Below are 23,574 nucleotides of genomic sequence, written 5' to 3' on the forward strand. Positions count from 1 at the left end.
TGGATAGCTGAAGTCCTGTAAATAGTGAAAGGTCTCTATTGGACAGTTTTCCAACCATAACATTGTAAAACACTCAGTGGGCTATGAGTTTTTCCAACTTGAAACCCGAGGGCAGATGAAAGACCTGTCGAACTACAGCAAGCTTGTAATTGTTCGTATGAATTTGAGACTAAAAGAACAGGGGGTTGGACAACAACTGCAATTGGACAATAGAACAAATAGGGCTGAGCTTGCTTTATGCAGGGTGCATCATCTAGTATGCACCTGTAATTAAAAATATAATTTCCATCAATAATGTGGAATGAAAAGCTCTAGGTAGCCTAGCCAGCGCATTTGTGGCACACCTTGTATGTCAGTGGCGGACGGCTTGTGTCTCTGAGCTTTTCCATTGTCATCCACAACACCCTCTTGCAGGTACTACCTCGCCCCACACCCCTAGAGTGATATCTTCAAACCACCAACTTACAACCCTGAGACAAGGCTGAGTGTAGCCCATGAAGATCTCCCCCACGGCACGAACCCGAGGGGGGCTCCAACCCGGACAGGAAGATCACGTCAACCCACTCAAGTGACGCACCCCTCCTATGGACGGCATGGAAGAGCACCAGTAAGCCAGTGACCCAGCGCCTGTAATAGGGTTAGAGGCAGAGAATCCCAGTGGAGAGAGGGGAACCGGCCAGGCAGAGACAGCAAGGGCGGTTCGTCGCTCCAGTGCCTTTCCGTTCACCTTCCCACCCCTGGGCCAGACTACACTCAATCATAGGACCTACTGAAGAGATGAGTCTTCAATAAAGACTTAAAGGTTGAGACTGAGTCTGTGTCTCTCACATGGATAGGCAGACCATGACATAAAAATTGAGCTCTATAGGAAAAAGCCCTCTACTCTTCTGGGAAGGCTTTCCACTAGATGTGGAAACATTTCTGCGGGGACTTGCATCCATTCAGCCACAAGAACATTAGTAGGGTCGGGCACTGATATTGGGCGATTAGGCCTGGCTTGCAGTTGGCATTCCAATTCATTCCAAAGGTGTTCGATGGGGTTGAGGTCAGGGCTCTGTGCAGACCAGACAAGTTCTTCCATACCGATCTTGACAAATCATTGCTGTATGGACACCGCTTTGTGCACAGGGGCACTGTCATGCTGAAACAGGAAAGGCCGTTCCCCAAACTGTTGCCACAAAGTTGGAAGCACAGAATCGTCTAGAATGTCATTGTATACTGTAGCGTTAAGATTTCCCTTCACTGGAACTAAGGGGCCTAGCCCGAACCATGAAAAACAGCCCCAGAGCATTATTCCTCCTCCACCAAACTTTACAGTTGGCACTATGCTTTGGGGCAGGTAGTGTTCTCCAGGCATCCGCCAAACCCAGATTAGTCCATCAGACTGCCAGATAGTGAATTGTGATTAATCTCTCCCGAGAACGCGTTTCCACTGCTTCAGAGTCCAATGACGCCAAGCTTTACACCACTCTAGTCGACACTTGGTGTTGCACATGGTGATCTTAGGCTTGCTGCTCAGCAATGGAAACCCATTTCATGAAGTTCCCTATGAACAGTTATTGTGCTGATGTTCCTTCCAGAGGCAGTTTGGAACTCGGTAGTGTGTTTCAACCGAGGACAGACAATTTTTACGCACTACAGCACTCGGCGTTCTGTGAGCTTGTGTGGCCTACCACTTCGCAGCTGAGCCGTTGTTACGCCTAGACATTTCCACTTCACAATACAGTTGACCGGGGCAGCTTTAACAGGGTAGAAAGTTGACGAACTGACTTGTTGGAAATGTGGCATCCTATGACTGTGCCACGTTGAAAGTCACTGAGCTCTTCAGAAAGGCCATTCTACTGCCAACGTTTGTCTATGGAGATTACGTGACTGTGTGCTCTATTTTATACAGCTGTCAGCAACGGGTATTGCTGAAGTAGCCGAATCCACTAATTTGAAGGGGTGTCCACAGTTTTGTGTATATATAGTGTATGTCACTAGGTTATGCTGGCATTAAGACATTGTTTACCAACAGTATAATTTGCTGGCATTGGTAAATTACAAAATTAATCTCATTAAAAGACCTAGAGCTTTTTGTTAGGCATTGTGTTTCACTTTGAAGACACTATCTATGAGTCTCTATGGCCCCTAGTAAAGTAGACAGTGGACTATGATCTGTAGTAAGGGATGCTTTCTCAACGTGGCTACTCATGTAACTCTCTCTGTCACTCAAATAATGTTGCCTGATACCACTTTTTAACATCATGTGCCAATATATATGGATAATCTTCTTTAACCAAAGAACGCAGTTCTCCAAATTTGCTGAAACTCTCCAGAAAGGCAGGTTTTCATTTTGAGCCCTGATCCCTACAGAAAGATGTTAGAATGCTGACTGCTATAGATTCTTAATTCCCATCCTCATTCAGAATAAATGTGAAATTGGTAACATTATAAAGATATTGAAGCACGTTTGATTAGTATGCTAGTAGTTCTTACATAAGAAAACGATGTGTGGGGTTCACTTAGTTTTGTTAGGTTCTAATTTTAAGAGTAAATGACTCCACGGACGCTAGGAAAGCTAAACCAAGTTTAATTCTTCCCAAAGGGTCGATACAGCTGCATTCAGACAAAACATTTGACACAAGCACTGATATTTAACCCTTTCTCAAAGGCTGAGTCTCCTCCTCCACAACTGTACAGCCAATGCATCTCTGTTGCTAGACACAACCTTAGTGATATCTGTTCTTCCTCACTTCATCTGACCTGACCTCGACCCCAAAGTGCTTACTCCTCCCCAACTCAAGGCTGTCATGGTTATTGATACCAGACTGTGTCTCTCCTCCTCCCAGAGATTCCCTGATGGCTAACCATAACATATCCTGACATAATGTAAACGTTATACATTACCCTCTCTCCCTCAGTGACATTGTTAGGTTCTAAGATCTCCACCCGTCTCCCCTACACATTCCAAAGCCATCTGACTCCTACAGATAACCAGTAACTTTGAGGTAAAAACCAGTCTCGTTCACTGTTAGACACTATCCTTCTGAGTATAATAATGTTCCAAGTTTAACCCAGAATTTAACAGTTTATTCCAGTAACAGTGCCTCTTTCAGCCCTTAGACTGCCTGTCACCCAGTCATTTATGATGCAGTTATATGTATTTATTTAGGCTACTCAATGTCTTATAAGACTATAATGCAAACATTTCATGCTAACAAACACTTCTTACTCATTATGTTTGTACAAATACAAAAATGTATATCATTCATTGGTGTGTCATCACTATAATTTCCATTCCAACATTACATGTATGCATTGCAGTGCCATTCTATACAGTCGAAGTACATGCCATCAGTGGCGACCCGTCATTCAGGGCAGGTGGGGCAAAACCAGAGCGTCGGGGTTGGTAATCTTCTCTAGTTGTGCCGTGATTGGCTCAGTGTTCTGTCACTCATAGGGACACTACGTCACTGCAAAATCTACGGGGAGAGCTCGAAAATTCAAGCCCCTTAGGTGCTGCCATAGAGTTACATTAGAAGTGCCCATCCAAGAAGGATCAAAGTCAATGGCTACAGATAAAATGACGTCAAATCACGTATCTACCGTTGCTTTGATTTGACTGAACATGTCAACATCATACTTTCAAAATCTTAGCTAGCAAGCAAGCTAGACAAGCCATCATCATGAATCAATTTGACAATCTATTGGAAAATCCTTTTCAATCCTTGTCACATGAAGAGAAATTATAGATAAAAACGTATTGTTGCTCATCAGCCATTGGACATAAACATTACACAACAAGTTGGAAAACGCAAATTTAACAATGAGGGGTTTGGAAGGAATCAGTAACTAACTGTGTTGCAAAGCTATCACTAGCCTGCTATTCAGTGGAAAGGGTTTGTGGTCCAAGTCTGGGTTTAAGGGTCTCCTTTCCAAGCTTTAAAAGGATAAACATTCACATGCAACACCATGGGCCAGAAAAGGTTGAATAGATTGGACATGCTGTCAATCCAGCATGACTTCTGCCGCTTTTAGAACAACTGGAAACTCAGAACTGGGAAATGTCTGACTTCAGTGAGTTCAAGACAACTGGGAGCTCCGACTGAAAACACGTTTTGAGCGATTGAATTCCAAGTCGGGAACTCGGGCCTCTTTCTAGAGCTCCGACTCAAAGATCACTGAAGTCATGATCTGATGACAAAGTTTGATGACAGCAAGGACCGCCGCACCACCTTCCTGTTCAATTGAGCACAACAACGGTGAGTCCAAAAATGTCTTGTATGCTGCTACATAAATTATGGAATATGCCAGGGAGATATGTACAGTATACTGTAGCTAATAAGGTAATACTAAGTGTATGTTTTGTAGTAAGCTGTTAGTAGCCCATGTGCCTCACCCTTATAATTTAATAATTTAGCCTACTGTTCTGACTTTGCTGGTGCACATGTAGCCTATAGCGTGTTTTAGAGAAATGTCATCATTGAATATTATAAGAGCTTTCATTGTCTGCTTATATGCCCTCTCTATTTATCCTATGGTTCTGACGTGGTGTACAGGGATAATACTGTAAGAACGACCCATGTTCTGAATTCTGATGCAGTACATTTCTGTGCTGAACAAGTAGTTATATTGACTATGTCCGTCTTAGCTCGCTCATTAATGTCTTAGTCCTAACCTAACTTTAGGTTGGCTTGTTTACCTCTCTAGTGGGGGCATAGCAAATTGATGAGGACTCGTAGGGTGGTCCCGTGTGGCTCAGTTGGTAGAGCATGGTGTTTGCCACGCCAGGGTTGTGGGTTCGATTCCCACGGGGGACCAGTATGGAGTACGGAGAAGAAAGAAAAATGTATGAAATGTATGCATTCACTACTGTAAGTCGCTCTGGATAAGAGCGTCTGCTAAATGACTAAAATGTAAATGTAATGTAGGGGGGCGTTGCACATGCAAATAGCGTGCATATGAGAACCAATCAAAAAGTCATTCAAAATTAGAGTTAACCTCTTGTTTTACGAGCCCAAGTCCGCCACCGTGGACATGTCATAATACCCATAAACCCTAGCAGTCAAACACGGAAATGGTTCCATGAATTTTTTTCACCAATAATTTCACATTGTGAATTTTAAACACTTCAAACTAAGTATGTGTTTGTTGTAGGCTTACCTTGGCGTGACGTATTGATAACCATGCAAATTCTGTCTCAGACAAGGTGAGTTTTACCAATATAGTCAATTTACTCAAAAATATTCCAAATGCTAATTAGCAAAAGAGAAGACCTCAGCAAGACTACAAATTCCTGCAGGAAGCTCCTGCATGTCATTGCTTGCTGGACTTTTAGGCAGAGTTGCAAAGAAAAAGCCATATATCAGACTGGCCAATAAAAAGAAAAGATTAAGATGGGCAGAAGAACACAGACACTGGACAGAGGAACTCTGCTTAGAAGGCCAGCATCCCGGAGTCACCTCTTCACTGTTGCTGTTGAGACTTGTTTTTTGCAGGTACTATTTAATGAAGCTGCCAGTTGAGGACTTGTGAGGCGTCTGTTTCTCAAACTAGACACTCTAATGTACTTGTCCTCTTGCTCAAGTTGTGCACCGAGGCCTCCCACTCTATATTCTGGTTAGGGCCAGTTTGTGCTGTTCTGTGAAGGGAGTAGTACACAGCATTGTACGAGATCTTCAGTGTCTTGGCAATTTCTCGCATGGAATAGCCTTCATTTCTCAGAACAAGAATAGACTGATGAGTTTCAGAAGAAAGTTCTTTGTTTCCGGCCATTTTGAGCCTGTAATCGAACCCACAAATGCTGACGCTCCAGATACTCAACTAGTCTAAAGAAAGCCATTTTTATTGCTTCTTTAATCAGAACAACAGTTTTCAGCTGTGCTAACATAATTGCAAGAGGGTTTTCTAATGCTCAATTAGCCTTTTAAAATGATCATCTTGGATTAGTTAACACAATGTGCCATTGGAACACAGGAGTGATGGTTGCTGATAATGGCCTCTGTACGCCTATGTAGATATTCCATTTTTTTTTTTTATCTGCTGTTTCCAGCTACAATAGTCATTTACAACATTAACAAAGTCTACACTGTATTTCTGATAAATTTGATGCTATTTTAATGGACAAAAAATGTGCTCTTCTTTCAAAAACAAGGACATTTCTAAGTGACCCCAAACTTTTGAACGGTAGTGTATGTAAGTTCAAAAATAAATAAGGTTTGTTAAAACACATAACAAAACCCACTAATGTACAAATTAACCGATAACTTGTTCTCAACTGGCTACCTGGTTAAATAAGGATGAAATATAAATAACAAAAAACACTTGACTAAAGCATGGAAGATTCCTAACAAATATTGTATCAGTAACAAGGTAAAGGAAGTTTCATTTAAAATGTTACATAAAATGTATCCTGTGAAACCTGTTAGGAAAGATTGAAGCTGAATTTTGATACTGTGTGTTTTATATGTTTATAGTACAATTTTTGGATTGATATACACAACTTTGTTATAAAGAAAACAGAACATGTACAATTTAATTTTTTTGATATGATTTATTTCAGAAATTCTGATATTGATAAGGATGTATATTTATTTCAACTGCTAATAATAATGGGTACATTTCATATTCACAAATGCAAATGGTCTGATTCACTTTGTAAATGAATTTAAACAATATGGGACTACTTTAACTAAAATGAAAAACAAGGCAATCAACCTGTAGTATTATTAATTAATATGATTTGTTTGTGTAGGATTCCTGGCAATGTAAAAATGTTATGTATGCGTTTTTGCATGTGACTATTCCTCTTTTGTTTTGTTGATGTTTGTTAGTAAATAAAGACAAAAAAAGGAGGCAGAGAAGGACGTCACTAGTTAACATTGCCACAAGTCATAATTATGGCTAAACTCCGCCCATTTCTACAAATTATCTCCTTAAAATCTGATTTTAAACCTAACCTTACCAAACAGTACATTTCTGTAGCCAATTTAGACTTTGTGGCTGTAGAATCTGACTTTGTGGCTGTGTTATGTAGTGGAAACCGGCAGGAGAATCACAAAATGTCTCGGACAGCTGCTCTGCTCAGTCATTGGCTGAGTTCAAGGGACAAGCAAGAAAGAACTGGTCCTACTAAATACGTAGATATTGCTGTGGTAGGCATCCCTGTTCCTGGTGTGTCGCAGGTATTGCAGTTTTCTTCCAACTAAGCAACGCAGCAGACAAACTGGGCTAATTGATCAGTTCTGTAATTGCCTAAATTCAGCACACCTGTTTTTTCAGGTTGGTTATATCAAAACTATAAAGTACCAGCGACACTCCAGGATCACTGTTACCTAACCCTGTAATAGTAGTTCTAAGTTTGTGCTTTTCGTAACGTTATATTATGCTCGTAGGGCTGCATCATTTAGTGCATGCAACTGAAACAGACGAGCTATGTTATTTTGGTTGGAACAAAGTCAAAATGGTGTATCGTACAAATTCAAGAAAAAACAAAAATGTGCTTTTTGATCTTCATTTGAGATCAGCGTCATGGGTTCGGTCTAAAATCACATTTTAAGAAGAGAAATTGAACAAATGGGAGGGATATATGACTTACTGGCAGCTAGTGACGACTGCACTACAAAGTCTGACGCATTAACACGCATGCGCTGTTTTATCCATTCTATTCGGGTTCACTGGAATGACATTAGGACTCGTTTGATCTAAAACGAAACTCGATTAAAAAAGATTAGTAAATCTGCATTATTGTTTACTATTATATTCACTGATCATGCGATCCTGCTAGATCTATCGTCTGAAAAGAGCCAAAGCCAGCAGCGGTAAAGCAGTTGCTTGTTGGTGAGCTAGCAATAGTTGTTACGATATGGCAAGGTAATTGTCAAAAGGCTTTTTACAGAATGTGGAGAAGGCACTTCGTAATTGCTTGGAAGGCAACGCCTGGATAAGAAGATCCCTACTTAGATATTTTGTTGAAAATTAGATAAACATGGGTATGCCATTATTGTCCCATCCGTGCTTTAAAGCAATTTGTGTCATTGCTTTACTCAATGGGCTTGGCGACTGCAGCGAGGGTGAGTAAACGTTACCTTATAGCGAGCAACAGCTACAACATAGCTCGAGCGGCTTTCCTTCTCGGATATTCTAGGTTTCCAGTCGATAGCACAGTCAAAGTCCAAATTGTTTATATCGTAAACATTTATGTATAAAATAAAATGTTGCTTTTTGGGTCATAATATAAGGTTAGGTTTAAAATCCAATTTTAAGAGGGGAAATAGCCGTGGTTTATTACTTTGTTAATGTGGTAACGACCGCTACTATGTCGCAAGAGGGATTCTAGAATTTGGCTAACTGTATGAGAAGGGTGCAACTGCAGCTCGCTATTAGGGGCGTTCCTGCATCTGTAGGACCCCCTTTTTATACGAATATTGGTAACTTTTTACGCTATGACACCAGTACAGGTGCGCTCCACTACAGTAGATGGTGCTAATGCACCATAATGTTGGATGCCAACCGCTGATACACCTCAGAAGAAGAGGGGGAGGGGGGCAAAAACGGTAGCTAGCTATATCACTACACATGCTAGTGCCCCTGCCTGTCTGGCTCTGGTTTCCCGCAGATGGGAGTGAAGGACATTGTGCTAGCTTAGCCAGCTACTCCTAAGGAGGACACTGGTACACAGCAGGTGGGAGGCGAGGGCGACACTGTGTGCTAGTACTGCTAGCTAGCTAGCACACGTGTCGCTAGCAAATGGTGTTGCCCATGCCTCCTGTGTACCTGCGTAGTTAGCGGTAAGCGGGGGCGACACCGTGTGCTAGTTAACTAGCAAGCTGGCTAGCTCCAACCCCCTGCCTGCTGTACTAGCGAGAGGCAGGGGGGCGACCGGAAGACAGTGTCCTTCGTCTCCGCCTTTTGGGCACTGTTTTCTAGTAGTCCTGTGAACGATGGTGAGGGCTGGGCAGGCGGGAGCAAAGGACGCTGTCTATCGGTATCGCTCCCACTACCTAGCAAAGAGGACTCCGTTACACGTCAGGAGGTGGTGAATGTTTTTTTTTATTTCCCTTTTGATCCACATTCAAAAGTGTCACACAAGCATGAAGATGTTGTGCATGAGGGGGGGGGGGGGGGGGGGGGGTTGTTATGAAGGAACCAATGGGATGCTCGAGGGGGGTGTTCCTGCAGATTCATAAATGCCCACATGCAGGAGCACCCCGAATTGCGGGCTGCAGTTGCACACTATTGAACAACATCCCTGCACGTGCTTTGAATGTTTTCTCAATCCAGACTGATACACGGCCCAGTCTAGTAATGGAAGTAGTTGGCCCAGTCTAGTAATGGAAGTAGTTGGCCCAGTCTAGTAATGGAAGTAGTTGGCCCAGTCTAGTAATGGAAGTAGTTGGCCCAGTCTAGTAATGGAAGTAGTTGGCCCAGTCTAGTAATGGAAGTAGTTGGCCCAGTCTAGTAATGGAAGTAGTTGGCCCAGTCTAGTAATGGAAGTGCTAACTACACTACCATGAGCTTTCCACTTCCTTGACGTCATTATTTGACCAGTGTGTTGGTTACCTTTGTGTTGGTTTCACCTTTAAAAGAAAAGTCCCCAATTAGTGTAATCAAGTTATTTTAAACTACACTGCTGTTTATATTAGTAACACCTTAATTAACCACCAAGGCCTTATGAGTATTGTCATGTGTCATTGGTACAATTATAGTAGCCCAAGGCTGTGAAAAGCTTTGAAACCTCATAAACCCAATCATATCGCCCAGGGGTATTCAACTGGGGGTCCGCGGCCAAGGTAGGCTACTGCAGCGGGTCTGCAAATTTTTATGAATGTCGCTAGCAATAACAGAAAAAACACATTTTGAATTGCGTTCATACAGTAGAAAATAGGATATCTTATTTCTAGTGACGTCAACTTTATTTCTCAACTCCTAATATTGAGCAAATTATGCTCAATGGAGCCAATTACTCACTGGAGTATCTGACATAGGCTTTGAAAAAGCACCTGCGAATAGGCTACCAGTGCGGCAAGTGCCGCTGGCTGCTGGTAAGCTTTCTTGACTTGGACATACATTTTTGGCAACACATGGGTAACCTTGGTTTAAACGGCTGCTCTCAGTGAAAATGTGTTTTGACTTAGTCTATTAGTTAGAAAGGTATGTTAGTTTACATTTCCAATTCCAATTATGGGGGGAGGTCAAAATAATGAAAAACTGTCTACCCGTGTTGTAGTAGTGAACTGCATGTAGTTCAACTTGTAATTTAACTACACTTTGCAGTAGCTTGGTGTTAGTTGAACTAAATTCATATCTTGCAATTGTTTTCAGTAGTTAATACATTTTATGTTGTAGTGGTGTAGCTAAATACTGGAACTGCATGCTATTTGTTTTGCTAAAATAAAATATGGGTGAGTAGGCAATTTCCTTTAATTTTTTTGGGCTTCATACCTACCTAATTCTTACTTGAAACCATTTTTGTGTTTTAATAGGTTTAATTACACATTCTGTTAACACCTAACACCAGAGTGATCTGTTATTGCAATTTATAGTCTATGTAGTTTATTTTAGATTTAGATATGATCATTTATCAGAAAGTAGTTTGTAGTAAACTACTTTTTCAAAGAAACTTTAAGTAAACTATATATAGTGTAGCTTATCTTCTTCCAGTGTAAAGTAATTGGTAGCTTGGTTAACTATATATATTTTACAGCTGCTTCTCCAACTGTCTACCAAATCTATTCATTTTAAAGTGTTAGTTACTTCTCCTTGCCATTGTCATTCACCTGTTTAGACAAGACTGGAACATTCATGTTTTTGCTGAAGTATGATGCAGTCCCTGAGTCGCCGGTTTGCCTGGGAGGGGGTCCCTGGGCAAGAAAAGTTTGAAGACCCCTGATATAGCTAACAAACTCCCTCAAGTGAACATTTTCAACAGGTATCTTGGTCAGGTGTGATATTAGTCCACTTTCAATAGTTTCTGTAGGCCACTGTCAGCACTCAGGCCTATATTACCAAGCTTGCTATGTTGGACTGGATGTGGTTGTGTACACACTTAACCATCTTACCACCTTCTATAAGGACTTACATCTAGCCAGCATATCCAACCCACTTGCTTACAGCTGCACTAGGGTTGGACAGGCCTCCTGTTTAGATTAACACACCGTGGAGATGGAGCGAGATATAGGTCGGAAAACATACCTCTATCCAGGGTTGAGAAATGGCGTTGAAATGTCCCATTAACCCAACTGTTACACAGAGAAGATTGAAAGACTGCTTTAAAAAAAAATGTACTTCCCTTTTTGTTAGGGCTGGGTGATATATTGAATTACTTGGATTCATTAGAATTCGTTTTTTCACAGTATTCCAAATGCCTGTGTCGCAAGAATCAAGGTTATAGTTTTATTTTTTTCACTCTTGATGTCTTATCTCCTTCGCTCATTCTGTGCTGTGTGTACCTTCCCATTTACACGAGAGATCTGTATATAATGATGAGATGCATATGTCTCCGCCCTAACAATGGGAGTTGTTGTCCCTAAGGCAGGCGACAAGCTTAGGTCCTAAATAAACCCATATAAATGCATTGGGATTGTTTTGGACAGATTTTAGGGAGAGTGAAACTTCTCGCTTTGCCTCTTCATCTCTGTTTACACGCACACATCAAGCCCCTGCCACTCACAACAACAAAGATGAGAGGAATTCTTCCTCTGACAAGCTGTTTCAATTTGAGGTTTGGTCTAACAGAATTGGTCATATGGACACTGAAGCACATTGAGACATTATTTTACTGTAAAATAGAAGTTAACCTTTCTAACGATACCTTTTTATGTCACAAATCAAATTGCGTGCAGAGCATACTACTAAAACGAGAGTATCAATGAACCTTGATTCTGGAAAATGAATGCTCAGCTTGTTGTGCGCAGCATTGCGCTACTAAGTACTGTTCGGAGGATCAGGGTTGGGGAGTAACAGATTACCAAAGAACAGTAACTATGTTACCAGCAAAAAATATTGTAATAAGATTACAGATACTTTTGAAAAACTAGAGGATTACTTTTAAATTCTGTTTTCTCAATGACATTCGAATCAGCATTGAAAAAAGGCACAAGTTTAAGTTTGTTCCACCTGAGCAAGTCTGACCACAAGTCAGAGACCACTATGATGACACCAAATGGGTTTGATGGATTGCGGGAAAATAAGTTATAGGCTTTTGTAGGCTACAGTCCAAGCTATGTCTTCCAATGGTGCGACTGCTGTCGGCATCCAAAGATTATCCAACTTGAATCAACTCTTGGAGGTAAGGATGACTGCAGTGGTGTAGTCTACGGCGATATGGATATCACTTATTATTGATATCTACATAGCGCATTGATGTGAATCACTCTGCTGCTCTCTGTGCCTTACGGATTGTGGTTGTTGTGGATGGCTGTTCACAAATCTAAATGTGTATTTGAACCCAATAATGGTTGAATTCAAGAAGTTTAATCATTGTTTTTGAAAACAGTGGACAGCCAGTGAAAAATGTGCTCTTGCAACAGCTGCATAGTGCAGATCCAAGCCTATGGAATAAAGGTGGGGCTTTTATTGCTCAATCTAATTCATACTTATAAATCCATGCAGTTCTATATACACACACACACACTGCTGGTCAAAAATGTTAAATCCTTGAATGAGTATGTATTCTTTATTTTTACTATTTTCTACATTGTAGAATAATAGTGAAGACATAAAAACTATGAAATAACATAGTTTTGCACACTCTTGGCATTCTGTCATGGCAAAGGGTAACTACTTTGAGGAATTTCAAATATAAAATATATTTTGATATAACACTTATTTTTTGTTGTTGGTTACTACATAATTCCCTATGTGTTTTCCATAGTTTTGATGTCTTCACTATTCTACAATGTAGAAAATAGTAAAAAGAAACAATTGAATAACTGGTACTGTACATATATTGTGATTTGCCCATAAGTTGGAAAAAATGTTGATAATTTTTAGGCCATATCGCCCAACCCTACTTTTCGTCCTCATGCTAAGTAGCAGATGCCACAGCAGCCATTTTGTAATGGCACTAGAACAGGGGTATTTAACCGGGGGCTAGGGATCCAGAAGAAAATGTGTGTATGTTTTTTTTATTTTTTATGAATATTACTAGCAACAACTGAATAAACACATTTTGCGTTACATACCTACAGTAGAAAAGGGGATATCTTCTCTGTAATAATGTTGAGCAAATTACACTCATTGGAGCCAATTACTCACTGGAGTATCTGACATAGGCTTTGAAAAAGCACCTGCGAATAGGCTACCAGTGTGGCAAGTGCTGCTGGTAAGCTTTCTTGACTTGGACATACATTTTTGCTAACCTTTGTTTAAACTTGTTGCGGTCTTAATGCTTATTTTGCTTCAAAGCCAGACACGACTATGCCCCTTAAGACGTGTCCCAAATGGCCCTCTATTACCTATGTAGTGTGCTACTTTTGACCAGGGTCCATAGGGCTCTGGTCAAAAGTATTGTACTTTAAAAGGAGTGGGGTGCCATTTGGATGCATCCTCAACAGGAAGTGGTGGTGGGTCATGGGAGTTTTCAGCTATTAGATCCAGTTTTTCCTGTGACAGTGTTTCCTAAAAGTATCAAATCAGATTCTATCATTGGATGGACAGATGGCATGGGCACCGGCGTGAGCAGGGACTGGAGATGTGTAGGGACAGTGTTTGTGATGATATAGAGAGCTAATCGGCCTACCATGCAGTTAATTTCCTAGATGCAGGGCATTCATTTATAGCCTGACGACTCACACTTTATTCTTCCGCTGCTCTGTCGTTCGCTGCATACTTTAGTTTTACAGGGTGACTACACTGCTCTTGTTGCGTTGCCGAGCGTTGCAAAATAAAATTTGAAATCTATATTATTCAATTATTGCACCCACAATGCTCACGCGCGCCAACCAGCGTCTGCGTTGCCAAGGGAAATCAGTTCTATTTCTGATGCAGATCGCGCTGCAAGTCCTGCCTCTCCCGTCTCCTCATTGGTTTATAGAAGCAGGTACCCACGTGCCATCTGCTCATTGGTTATACCCACGTGGGTGACTGAAGACGAATGAGGTCAGTGGCGGTAATGCACCTAATTTATGAAAGTTGCCAATCGCAATATAAAGTCGAAGAAAAAGCCTGGAAGGAAGAGAGATGACTAGAAACGATTCGGTTGACCGTTTTATGTGTGGATTAATTGGCAGAGTAGAGGACCTTGTGTATTTCAGGTAAAATAACAACTCAATATTTATATCCCAGGACAAATTAGCTAGCAACCTCAAGCTAGCTAAATTGGACAAATTAGCTAGCATGTGCAAGCTAACTAGCTAAATTGCCAAATTTTTTTAATGCTTTTTGACCTGTCTCCAAATTAATATAATTGGTTCAGAGTTTGTTTTGATATTTTAACCTGCGTGTCGTAATCGCGTTTGGTGTGGGGGGGACAAAATACATTTATGCACGATTGCGCACACGCACAGCCGGTTTGGGTTCTGTGTTAGACTGCCATCATTGAAGTTGTATGTGGTGACGAGGGGTGTTGTATAAAAAAATTAATCAGCGATTGGATTGTCTAACCAATCAGAGTATCAAAGCCAATGACGAATTTTCAAACCACCGCTTTACCCACGTGTTCTGGCCTAGCCCATTGGTTTCTGAACCAACCAGATGGCCCCAAAGTATTCACATTTGAAAGTTCGGAGGTACTAAGATCAAGACTCATTGTGGAGAAGAAACTAACGTTCATGGGTGTGGCGTAGCGTTTGGCTGTAGCCAGGCAAATTCATTTAATGGTGAAGGTCCCCTGTCTGTGACAAATAAACCAAGCCTAGTGGCATGTTGTGGTTATGTAAGTGTGTGTTGATGAGCAGGGACAAAGCCCTTACTGTATGTTACATCGACCTTGGTTGTTGTTTTTTTTTTGTGTCCAAGATGCAACCATAGTGGACCAGTCTGGGCAACTTGATCGTTTCAAAACCTGTAAGGATGTTGAATAATTGAGATGTAGATTGTTCCAAAATCCAGCACAGATGTGCACTCCAACAGGATGTGACAAGGTTGCCATGGTTACTCGTCAACAGAGACCTCACCGTCCCCTCCAACCCACTGAGGTATAAAGAACTGGAGACTGTTTTCAACACAGTCTACTCTCGATCGCGTATGCCGATTCATGGACCGGCTATATCCGGGTTGCATATAAAAAACTAAACATGCACTAGCACTCAATGCACACAGGGAGCACTGTGAACAGTGATAACTTTCCGTTGTCCAAAAACAAGGCAGACATTAGCTTTTTTTTTTTTTAGCTAGGGAAGTCAGTTAAAAGCTTTCTTATTTACCCGGACGACGCTGGGCCTATGGGACCCCCGATCACAGCTGGTTGTGACACAGCCTGGGGCTGATTATCAAATGTTAATATTTTCGGCTGTGAGTGATGGGGAAAAAATCTAGTCATCACCTTTGTGCACAAAATATAAGAAAATTCCTATTAAGACAGTTTATCTGACTTCTCTATGTGGCCGTCTATGGAAATTGTTTTTCTAGACTGGGCGTCAGTTAAAGTGCAGCACCTACGCTAGACTGTAGGAGCTGTCAAAATCGTGATTCTAGACCGGAACGTTGGCCCGTTGCTCCAACCCACACGAAGCAACGAGGTGACACTCCATGGAAAGTGTGACAGGCGGAGTTTCACGTACAGTTACATCTCCACACACCCATTGGCCTTACTAGACAAAAGAACCAAAGAGACAGTGACGTTATTGTTGACCAGGCTCATCATATTCCTGTTTGCTGTTCACACACAACCCACTGTCTTTTATGTTGTCATATAACCTGGAGATTTTGGAAAACAGCATCTAGGCCTAACATGAACTAATAGGATATGTCAGATAATAGTCCCTATTTCATGTTTGTAGGCCCTATGCACATGTTTGTTATCCACCAGTATTTTTGTATACTGAGCAAAATGTCCTAGGGGCTCGGCTGCTTATATGCGCCACTGTTTAATTACAAACGTCTTTCCCCGTCAGTGAGTTTAGCCTGTTCTTGAACGGAGTGTTGGGACTCTACTGTACATCATGTAGCCCTATGGGATTGTGTGGCCTTTTCCTTCCGTTTAGCCTTTCAGGAAACAGCAAGGACCCCCACAAGCCAGGTGACAGAATAAATTAAAGAGTGCCTATTTTCTTGCTAATCTCTACAACAGAAATTATTTGGCCACTGTTTGAAGAGATTGTAATTGTTTGTTGTCCATCTCTCACAAAGTGTATCTCCGTGTAGGATTGCTCTCATCCCGAACTAAGATGACGGTATACCAATATTTTCCCAAAACCAGACATGGAACATCTGCCAACTATATAATCTGTTGTTTTTTGACTAAAATAATAATTAATTAATTTGCTAGATGTTAAGTTTGAGCAAATATTTACAGTAGTATTTGTTCTACGACTCATTCTCTATAGGCCACCCCACAAGGCAGCTCAGGTGAGAAGAAGTGAAAGAGTCAGTTGTCCTTTCATGTTTGGCAAGGACACTCACACAGGAGGGGCCAGGCTGTCAGCTGTGAACCAGCGCAGTGTTGGCAACCAGGCCCAAACGTACGCTTGACGTTGGCCTTGCTCGGGCAGCCGGAGAGACTGTGTGGGGTTAGCATCATCAGCACTTCTATCTCATATCTTCAGAGAGCAGTTTTCCTGACTGTGAGGAGGATGGAAGATGCCTGTATTGTTACCTGCTCTTTGCCCTGACCTCAAGCCTCCAGAGAAACAGTGGTCTCACTCACTCACTCACTCACTCACTCACTCACTCACTCACTCACTCACTCACTCACTCACTCACTCACTCACTCACTCACTCACTCACTCACTCACTCACACAGCCTCAGTAGGTTACGTAGCAGTTGAATGAAAATAAATGATTTACTATAAACATGACCATATACGGTAGCGTAGACTGAAAAATATTTCTCACATTGGCAATGTAGTGGTATTTCTAAGGTATGTCTGCTTTGATACCACACTGCTCCTTGACTGCTGTTATGGTCCTCTGAAATGACTAATGTAACTGTCTGTTGATGATCTAATTTAATAACTATGCACAATATAACAGTCATAATGGTGTCATTCCTCTTGTAGGGTCAGCATCGCATCAGACCTCACAGTTCTCCTCGTATGAAGTCACCATACCCAAGCGCTTTGGGAAGCAGAGAAGAGACATGGATAGCTCAGATTCTAACCAGGTAAACCATGGCAATACATACAGACAGAAACCATTGTTGCTGCTGTTCACCTCTAAAGTCCTTCTTGCTGTCAGCGTCTATCAGTGTGTGGTGCTGATAGTGAGTTTCCTCCTGACTTCCCTCCCTGTGTTGGGATCCCTCTCTCTCCACTCTCTTTGTCTCTCGCTCCCTCTCCAGCTCTCTAACAACTCTGGCAGGAAATGTCAGCGTGGTAATATTTCTAGGTAGCCCACTGCCGCTTCCTATTCACTCTGACCCCTGAATAAGAAAGAACTCTACAGTATTTGTACTCTGAAAAGCCATCCTCCACTTTTTGTTTGTAGATTGTCTGTGATGATGTCACATCTTTGAGAATTCAGGGAGTCGCTGGTTTTATGTTCTAGACTCTCAAGACAGTGGATGATCCAGCTTTTACTCTGGTTGTGTATTCTTAGCTGTTTTTCCTTCCTGGATAGCGTGTTGGAGCATGTTGCCTTCCAAACAGACAGCCCCCTTCCCCCCTTCCGTAGAGACTTGGAGTGGGTGAATTGTGAGAATTCCGTATGAAGGACTGTGAAAGTTTTGAGGGTGTGTTCAGAAAAAAGAGCTCTGTCATTTCTTTGTGCTGCAATGGACTTTGAATCCCCGAGCCGACTAGGTGAAAAATCTCTGCCCTTGAGCAAGGCACTAAACCCTAGTTCCTCAATCCTAGTTCCTCCTGTAAGTCACTCTTAAAAATGACTAAAATGTAGTGTATGTGCTCCCTTACATAAGTGACTGAAGTTTATTAATTTGCATGGCTTGGATGGTCTAGCCTCTAGTGGTTGGCATGGGTCTGCATGGGTTCGAATCTGGCCTACTGCCTTGTGACACATTCTCTCTCTACCCTCTGTCATCTTGTCTATCTCTTCCCACTCCCTAAAAAAATATGGTGAATTTGTTAACTCAAGGCATTGCAGTCATAAACCCTGGGTGGGAGAAGATGAGAGGGTGAATATCAGTTTTTGGCTGTGGTGTGTGGATTTGATGGGTGTTGGCCTCAGTTATCCTGGGACTAGAAGGCACTAGGTGGGGAAAAAGTGCTAGAAAGTGCTAGGGGAATGTCAGTCAGCCTCAAAATGGCTGAAGGAATGGAATTGACAGCATCTAGAACACCAGCCCAGAGCACCTCTAGCCTATCCTAAAACTTCTCCCTCCAGCCGTGCTGCGGATTTTTCACAGGAACCATCTGTGAGAAACAGATGCCCGCACACTATGGGGGGGTAGGAGGAGTCTGAAAAAGCACCAACACCTGTGGTTAGCCTCCACCCCGTGTCACACATGCTATATGGCACAAACAAACAAGGGCTTTTCTCCTGTTTTCTAGAGTATTTTTTAAAATGTATACATATTTTTATTTAATTAGGCGAGTCAGTTAAGAACAAATTGTTATTTACAATGACGGCCTAACAAGTAAATACAAGGCCAGTGAATCAAGTTGACAGCTGCAGACCTGGCCCTGTCTTGATTGTTCCCCTACACCCAACCTAGGGCTGGGCAGTATACTGTATTTTACTATATACCGGTATTTATCCACAGACCGGTTTGGGTTTTTACTTTACCTTCTATAACGGTATTTGAATGTTTGGTTTGTTAAATGTGATACGCTGTTTGTAACGTCCATTGTTATAGTTTACTTCACTACTTGAGTCATCTCTCTATCTCTCTATGCCGCTTTCCACACAGACCTAGTCCCACCCCGTCATTCAAGGAGCGCATTTGATGTTGCTTGACCACGAGACACATTCTTTCATTCTGCGTGGTCATTGCAGCACATGCAACAATGTTGATGACAATATAAATCCACAAGCGTTCTATAATTACAATATTAGTTTGTTTTTCTTACATCCGCAAACAAGAAGTTTGTATTTTCTTAGCAAGTTAAGCTAAATTGTGTTAGCCACTAATGCTAATCACTAGTTAGCAGGCTAGCTAACTAATAAAAGTACTGGGTCAGAGCAAATATAGCTAGCTAATACAGCCTGATACCAGTACTGGTGGAGGCTTAATAAATCAGCATGTTGTTTGTGCAACAGTATCTTCTAAATCAAAGAGGAATAGGCGAAGCATGAATATGTTGGCTATATAAATAAAGATTTAATTTAGCCAAATATTTATAGGGTGCTCTAGGAAACACTGAACATCACTTTGGTTCCTACCCGGTCACAATAACTTGTCCATGGTATTTTCATTTGTTGTCATGTCAAACAACACTAATCAAAGTGCCCACTATTATTTATATTCTAACTATAGAATTATAATAAACATTCTATTTCCATGATTACAAAAGTTCACCCAAGTGTTGTGATCTAAATCGCAATTGCAACATTTGGTTAAAAATAAGGCCTAGTATTTTTGCCCATATCGTGGCAGTGTGGAAATGGTCTCAAGTGAGGAAATAATTTTAGGTTGAAGTTAAATTGAACAGTATAAAACATTCCGAATGGAGAAAGACCCATTGAAATAATTTAGAATATATGTGTTGCCACCCTAGGGTCACGCAGTACTCATAAAGCAAATGTAGAACTTTTATCAATCAAAAACATAAAATACCATAACATTTGAAAAATACCATATTTTATTTTGGCCTAATCGCCCAGCCCTACCCCAACCTCATCATCTACCTCTGTCAACAAGGAAAGATATGTTTTTGTCACGAATTCTCTCACTCACTCAGACAAGCACACAAGAAAGCGTGCGAGCGCGCACACACGCTTACACTGACTGACTGGCATCAGCAGAACTAAACTAACTAATCTGCCTCTAGTCACAACTGGGTCTCCTCTGTAGCCTCCTAATGTCATGATTAAAAGGTCAGAGACTAGTGGCACAATTACACAGTTGAACCATCTGTCATGCCTCTGAGACTGCTTCCCAAATGACACTCTATTCCCTATATAGTACACTACTATTTACCGGAGCCCTATGGGCCCTGGTCTAAAGTAGTGCACTATGTAGACGATGGGGTGCCATTTGGGACGCAGCCTCTGTAAACCCTGATGAAGGTCTATTGACCAAAACACTGTTTAAAAAAAAACAAAAAACTATTCAATTGTTGGTGGAGCATTCAAGATGACCAATGTTTACTTTTTTTCGGCCTTCAAATGCATCTCGAGGGTTTGCTCCTTGACGAAAGTGAGTAATCTGTAACCAAGAGACGATTCTGATTCACTGGAATAACTGTGTCAAATTGTGCCTCTTCACAGGGTTTCACAACACACAATCGCCTGTGAGGCACTGTCAATGTCCTTTTAGGCTAGACACCATTTAACCTATTAAGAGATTCAGACTCCAGACCGAGGACATTGACTGGCCACCTTCTATTTTGTCAGCTTCAATGACAGCATCTTTAAGACATCTACAAATGGCTTTGGTCTTGCTTTTATTTGGTTTGCCTTGATTGGTGAGTCATATAGCCCATGTTTCTACATCGACAGACATCCAAGTACTACTTGCTTGCTTTCATTCCTCTGGGGTCTGTTGGTTACACACCTAAGTACTGGGTTCATTCATTAGGAACCAAACGAAAGCAAACGGCCTGAAACAGGGAGGTACTAGCCTGAACGTTTTCGATAAGAAACGCTCGTTTTTGTTGCAGTGCGTTTCTCATTGCAAAATGTTTTGCTACGGTGTGCACTAATGAATGCACCCAATGACTGAGTTACCCTGCCACTCCGCTTTGTTTGTCCATCCAAATCCAGCAATGAAATGACTCCAGTTGTCTTTGCTTTTACAGGTGTCCTATATCATCAGTGCCATGGGAAAAGAGCACGTTGTTGTCCTGGAGAAGAATGAGTACGTATTGCCCTCCCATGTTCTCCTTTATTTTCTCTTGTAGATGGGCTTAGGCAGTATCCAGATTGTCATACCTTCATTCCGACCTTGTGCCATACCGGAATATTCGTTAATACTGGCACTGAATACAAGGGGCACTATTTTCAAACCCCACTGATCCTTTGTAATCCAAAGCTTGGCAATGCTAACAAGTACACATCCAATAGAGAATGCTAACTAAATACTAACAAGCGCTTTGCGTACATTTTATCCATCCTCTGACCCAAGTATTTGCAGGGCAGATATCCCAAATCAAATCAAAGTTTATTTGTCACATGTGCCGAATACAACAGGTACACCTTACAGTGAAATGCTTACTTACAGGCTCTAACCAATAGTGCGGAAAAAAAAAGGTGTGTGTGTGTAGGTAAGTAAAGAAATAAAACAACAGTAAAAAGACATTTGAAAATAAGAGTAGCAAGGCTATATACAGACACCGATTAGTCAGGCTTATTGGAGGTAGTATGTACATGTAGGTATGGTTAAAGTGACAGTGCATATATGATGAACAGAGAGTAGCAGTAGCGTAAAAAGAGGGGTTGGCGGGTGGTGGGACACAATGCAGATAGCCTGGTTAGCCAATGTGCGGGAGCATGGGTTGGTCGGGCCAATTGAGGTAGTATGTACATGAACGTATAGTTAAAGTGACTATGCATATATGATAAACAGAGAGTAGCAGCAGGTAAAAGAGGGGTTGGGGGGGCACACAATGCAAATATTCTGGGTAACCATTTGGTTACCTGTTCAGGATTCTTATGGCTTGGGGGTAAAAACTGTTGAGAAGCCTTTTTGTCCTAGACTTGGCACTCCGGTACTGCTTTCCATGCGGAAGTGGAGAGAACAGTCTATGACTGGGGTAGCTGGGGTCTTTGACAATTTTTAGGGCCTTCATCTGGCACTGCCTGGGGTAGAGGTCCTGGATGGCAGGCAGCTTAGCCCCAGTGATGTACTGGGCCATACGCACTACCCTCTGTAGTACCTTGCGGTCGGAGGTCGAGCAATTGCCGTACCAGGCAGTGATGCAACCGGTCAGGATGCTCTTGATGTTGCAGCTGTAGAACCTTTTGAGGATCTCAGGACCCATGCCAAATCTTTTTAGTTTCCTGAGGTGGAGTAGGCTTTGTCGTGCCCTCTTCATGACTGTCTTGGTGTGTTTGGACCATTCTAGTTTGTTGTTGATGTGGAGACCAAGGAACTTGAAGCTCTCAACCTGCTCCACTACAGCCCAGTCGATGAGAATGGGGGTGTGCTCGTTGCTCCTTTTCCTGTAGTCCACAATCATCTCCTTAGTCTTGGTTACGTTGAGGGATAGGTTGTTATTCTGGCACCACCCGGCCAGGTCTCTGACCTCCTCCCTATAGGCTGTCTCGTCGTTGTCAGTGATCAGGCCTACCACTGTTGTGTCGTCTGCAAACTTAATGATGGTGTTGGAGTCGTGCCTGGCCATGCAGTCGTGGGTGAACAAGGAGTACGGGGTGGACTGAGCACGGACCCCTGGGGAGCTCCACAGTGTTGAGGATCAGCGTGGTAGATGTGTTGCTACCTACCCTCACCACCTGGGGGCGGCCCGTCAGGAAGTCCAGGATCCAGTTGCAGAGGGAGGTATTTTGTCCCAGGTTCCTTAGCTTAGTGATGAACTTTGAGGTTACTATGGTGTTGAACGCTGAGCTGTAGTCAATGAATAGCATTCTCACATAGGTGTTCCTTTTGTCCAGGTGGGAAAGGGCAGTGTGGAGTGCAATAGAGATTGCATCATCATTAAGTTATACAAGTAACTAAAACATGTTACACATAATTTGCATCATGTACAAAACAAATATTAGACAGCAAGGCTCTTGATCCAGGAGGGGGTTCTCTGCTGTTACCAAAATAAGCTTGATTTTGGAAGAAGCTAACTAGCTACTAAATTAGCAAACCAAATGCACAACTGTAGAGCATTTAGCACATTTTTTACAGTTAACTTAATAGGTATAAGATATGTGACTGGTGAAATGAAGAACGCGATCAACTTTATCTCCTAACATATTGCACAAATTGACTGCAGGTATTTACTTAAAGCATCTACAAATATTACAATTTATTTAAAAAAATACCTTCCCGTGGCTATTTCCAAAACCCCCGGTATACAGCCCAAACCTACTTGTCGATATTGTGTATTTACATTTTTACATTTTAGTCATTTAGCAGACGCTCTTATCCAGAGCGACTTACAGTAGTGAATGCACACATTTCATGGTGTCCCTTAAATATCTTTAACAACAGGCACGCTGATGATTATTGACAGGGCTTTAGTATAGCAGTATCACACACTGAACTCAAATCTACCTCTAGCCCCCAATCCCCCCTGCATGTAGGATTTGTTGGAAAATGAACAGAATTTGGTGGATGATATTCTGGTCAGAGGCACTCTGCCACTGTTCTGTTGTGTTTCTCATAGTAAGTATTAGCAATATGTCAAACTCAACCTAGCTTATTTA

At 41.9% G+C, this 23,574-nt stretch overlaps 1 protein-coding gene across 2 annotated transcripts in view; it reads left to right on the forward strand.

The window, feature by feature from the left end:
* Positions 1-7,621: 7,621 nt before the first annotated feature.
* The window catches only part of adam9a (ADAM metallopeptidase domain 9a), a 104,087-nt gene continuing 88,134 nt past the window's right edge, over positions 7,622-23,574 (forward strand). For both annotated transcript variants that reach the window (XM_014174863.3, XM_014174864.3), the window contains exons 1-3: positions 7,622-8,054; positions 17,142-17,245; positions 21,000-21,058. In XM_014174863.3, the coding sequence (XP_014030338.1) occupies positions 7,970-8,054; positions 17,142-17,245; positions 21,000-21,058 (248 nt within the window). In that variant the 5' untranslated portion in view covers positions 7,622-7,969. The remainder of the gene's footprint in view (positions 8,055-17,141; positions 17,246-20,999; positions 21,059-23,574) is intronic.

This window comes from Salmo salar, chromosome 26 (genome assembly GCF_965601325.2).
Source record: "Salmo salar chromosome 26, fSalSal1, whole genome shotgun sequence".
Lineage (NCBI taxonomy): Eukaryota > Metazoa > Chordata > Actinopteri > Salmoniformes > Salmonidae > Salmo > Salmo salar.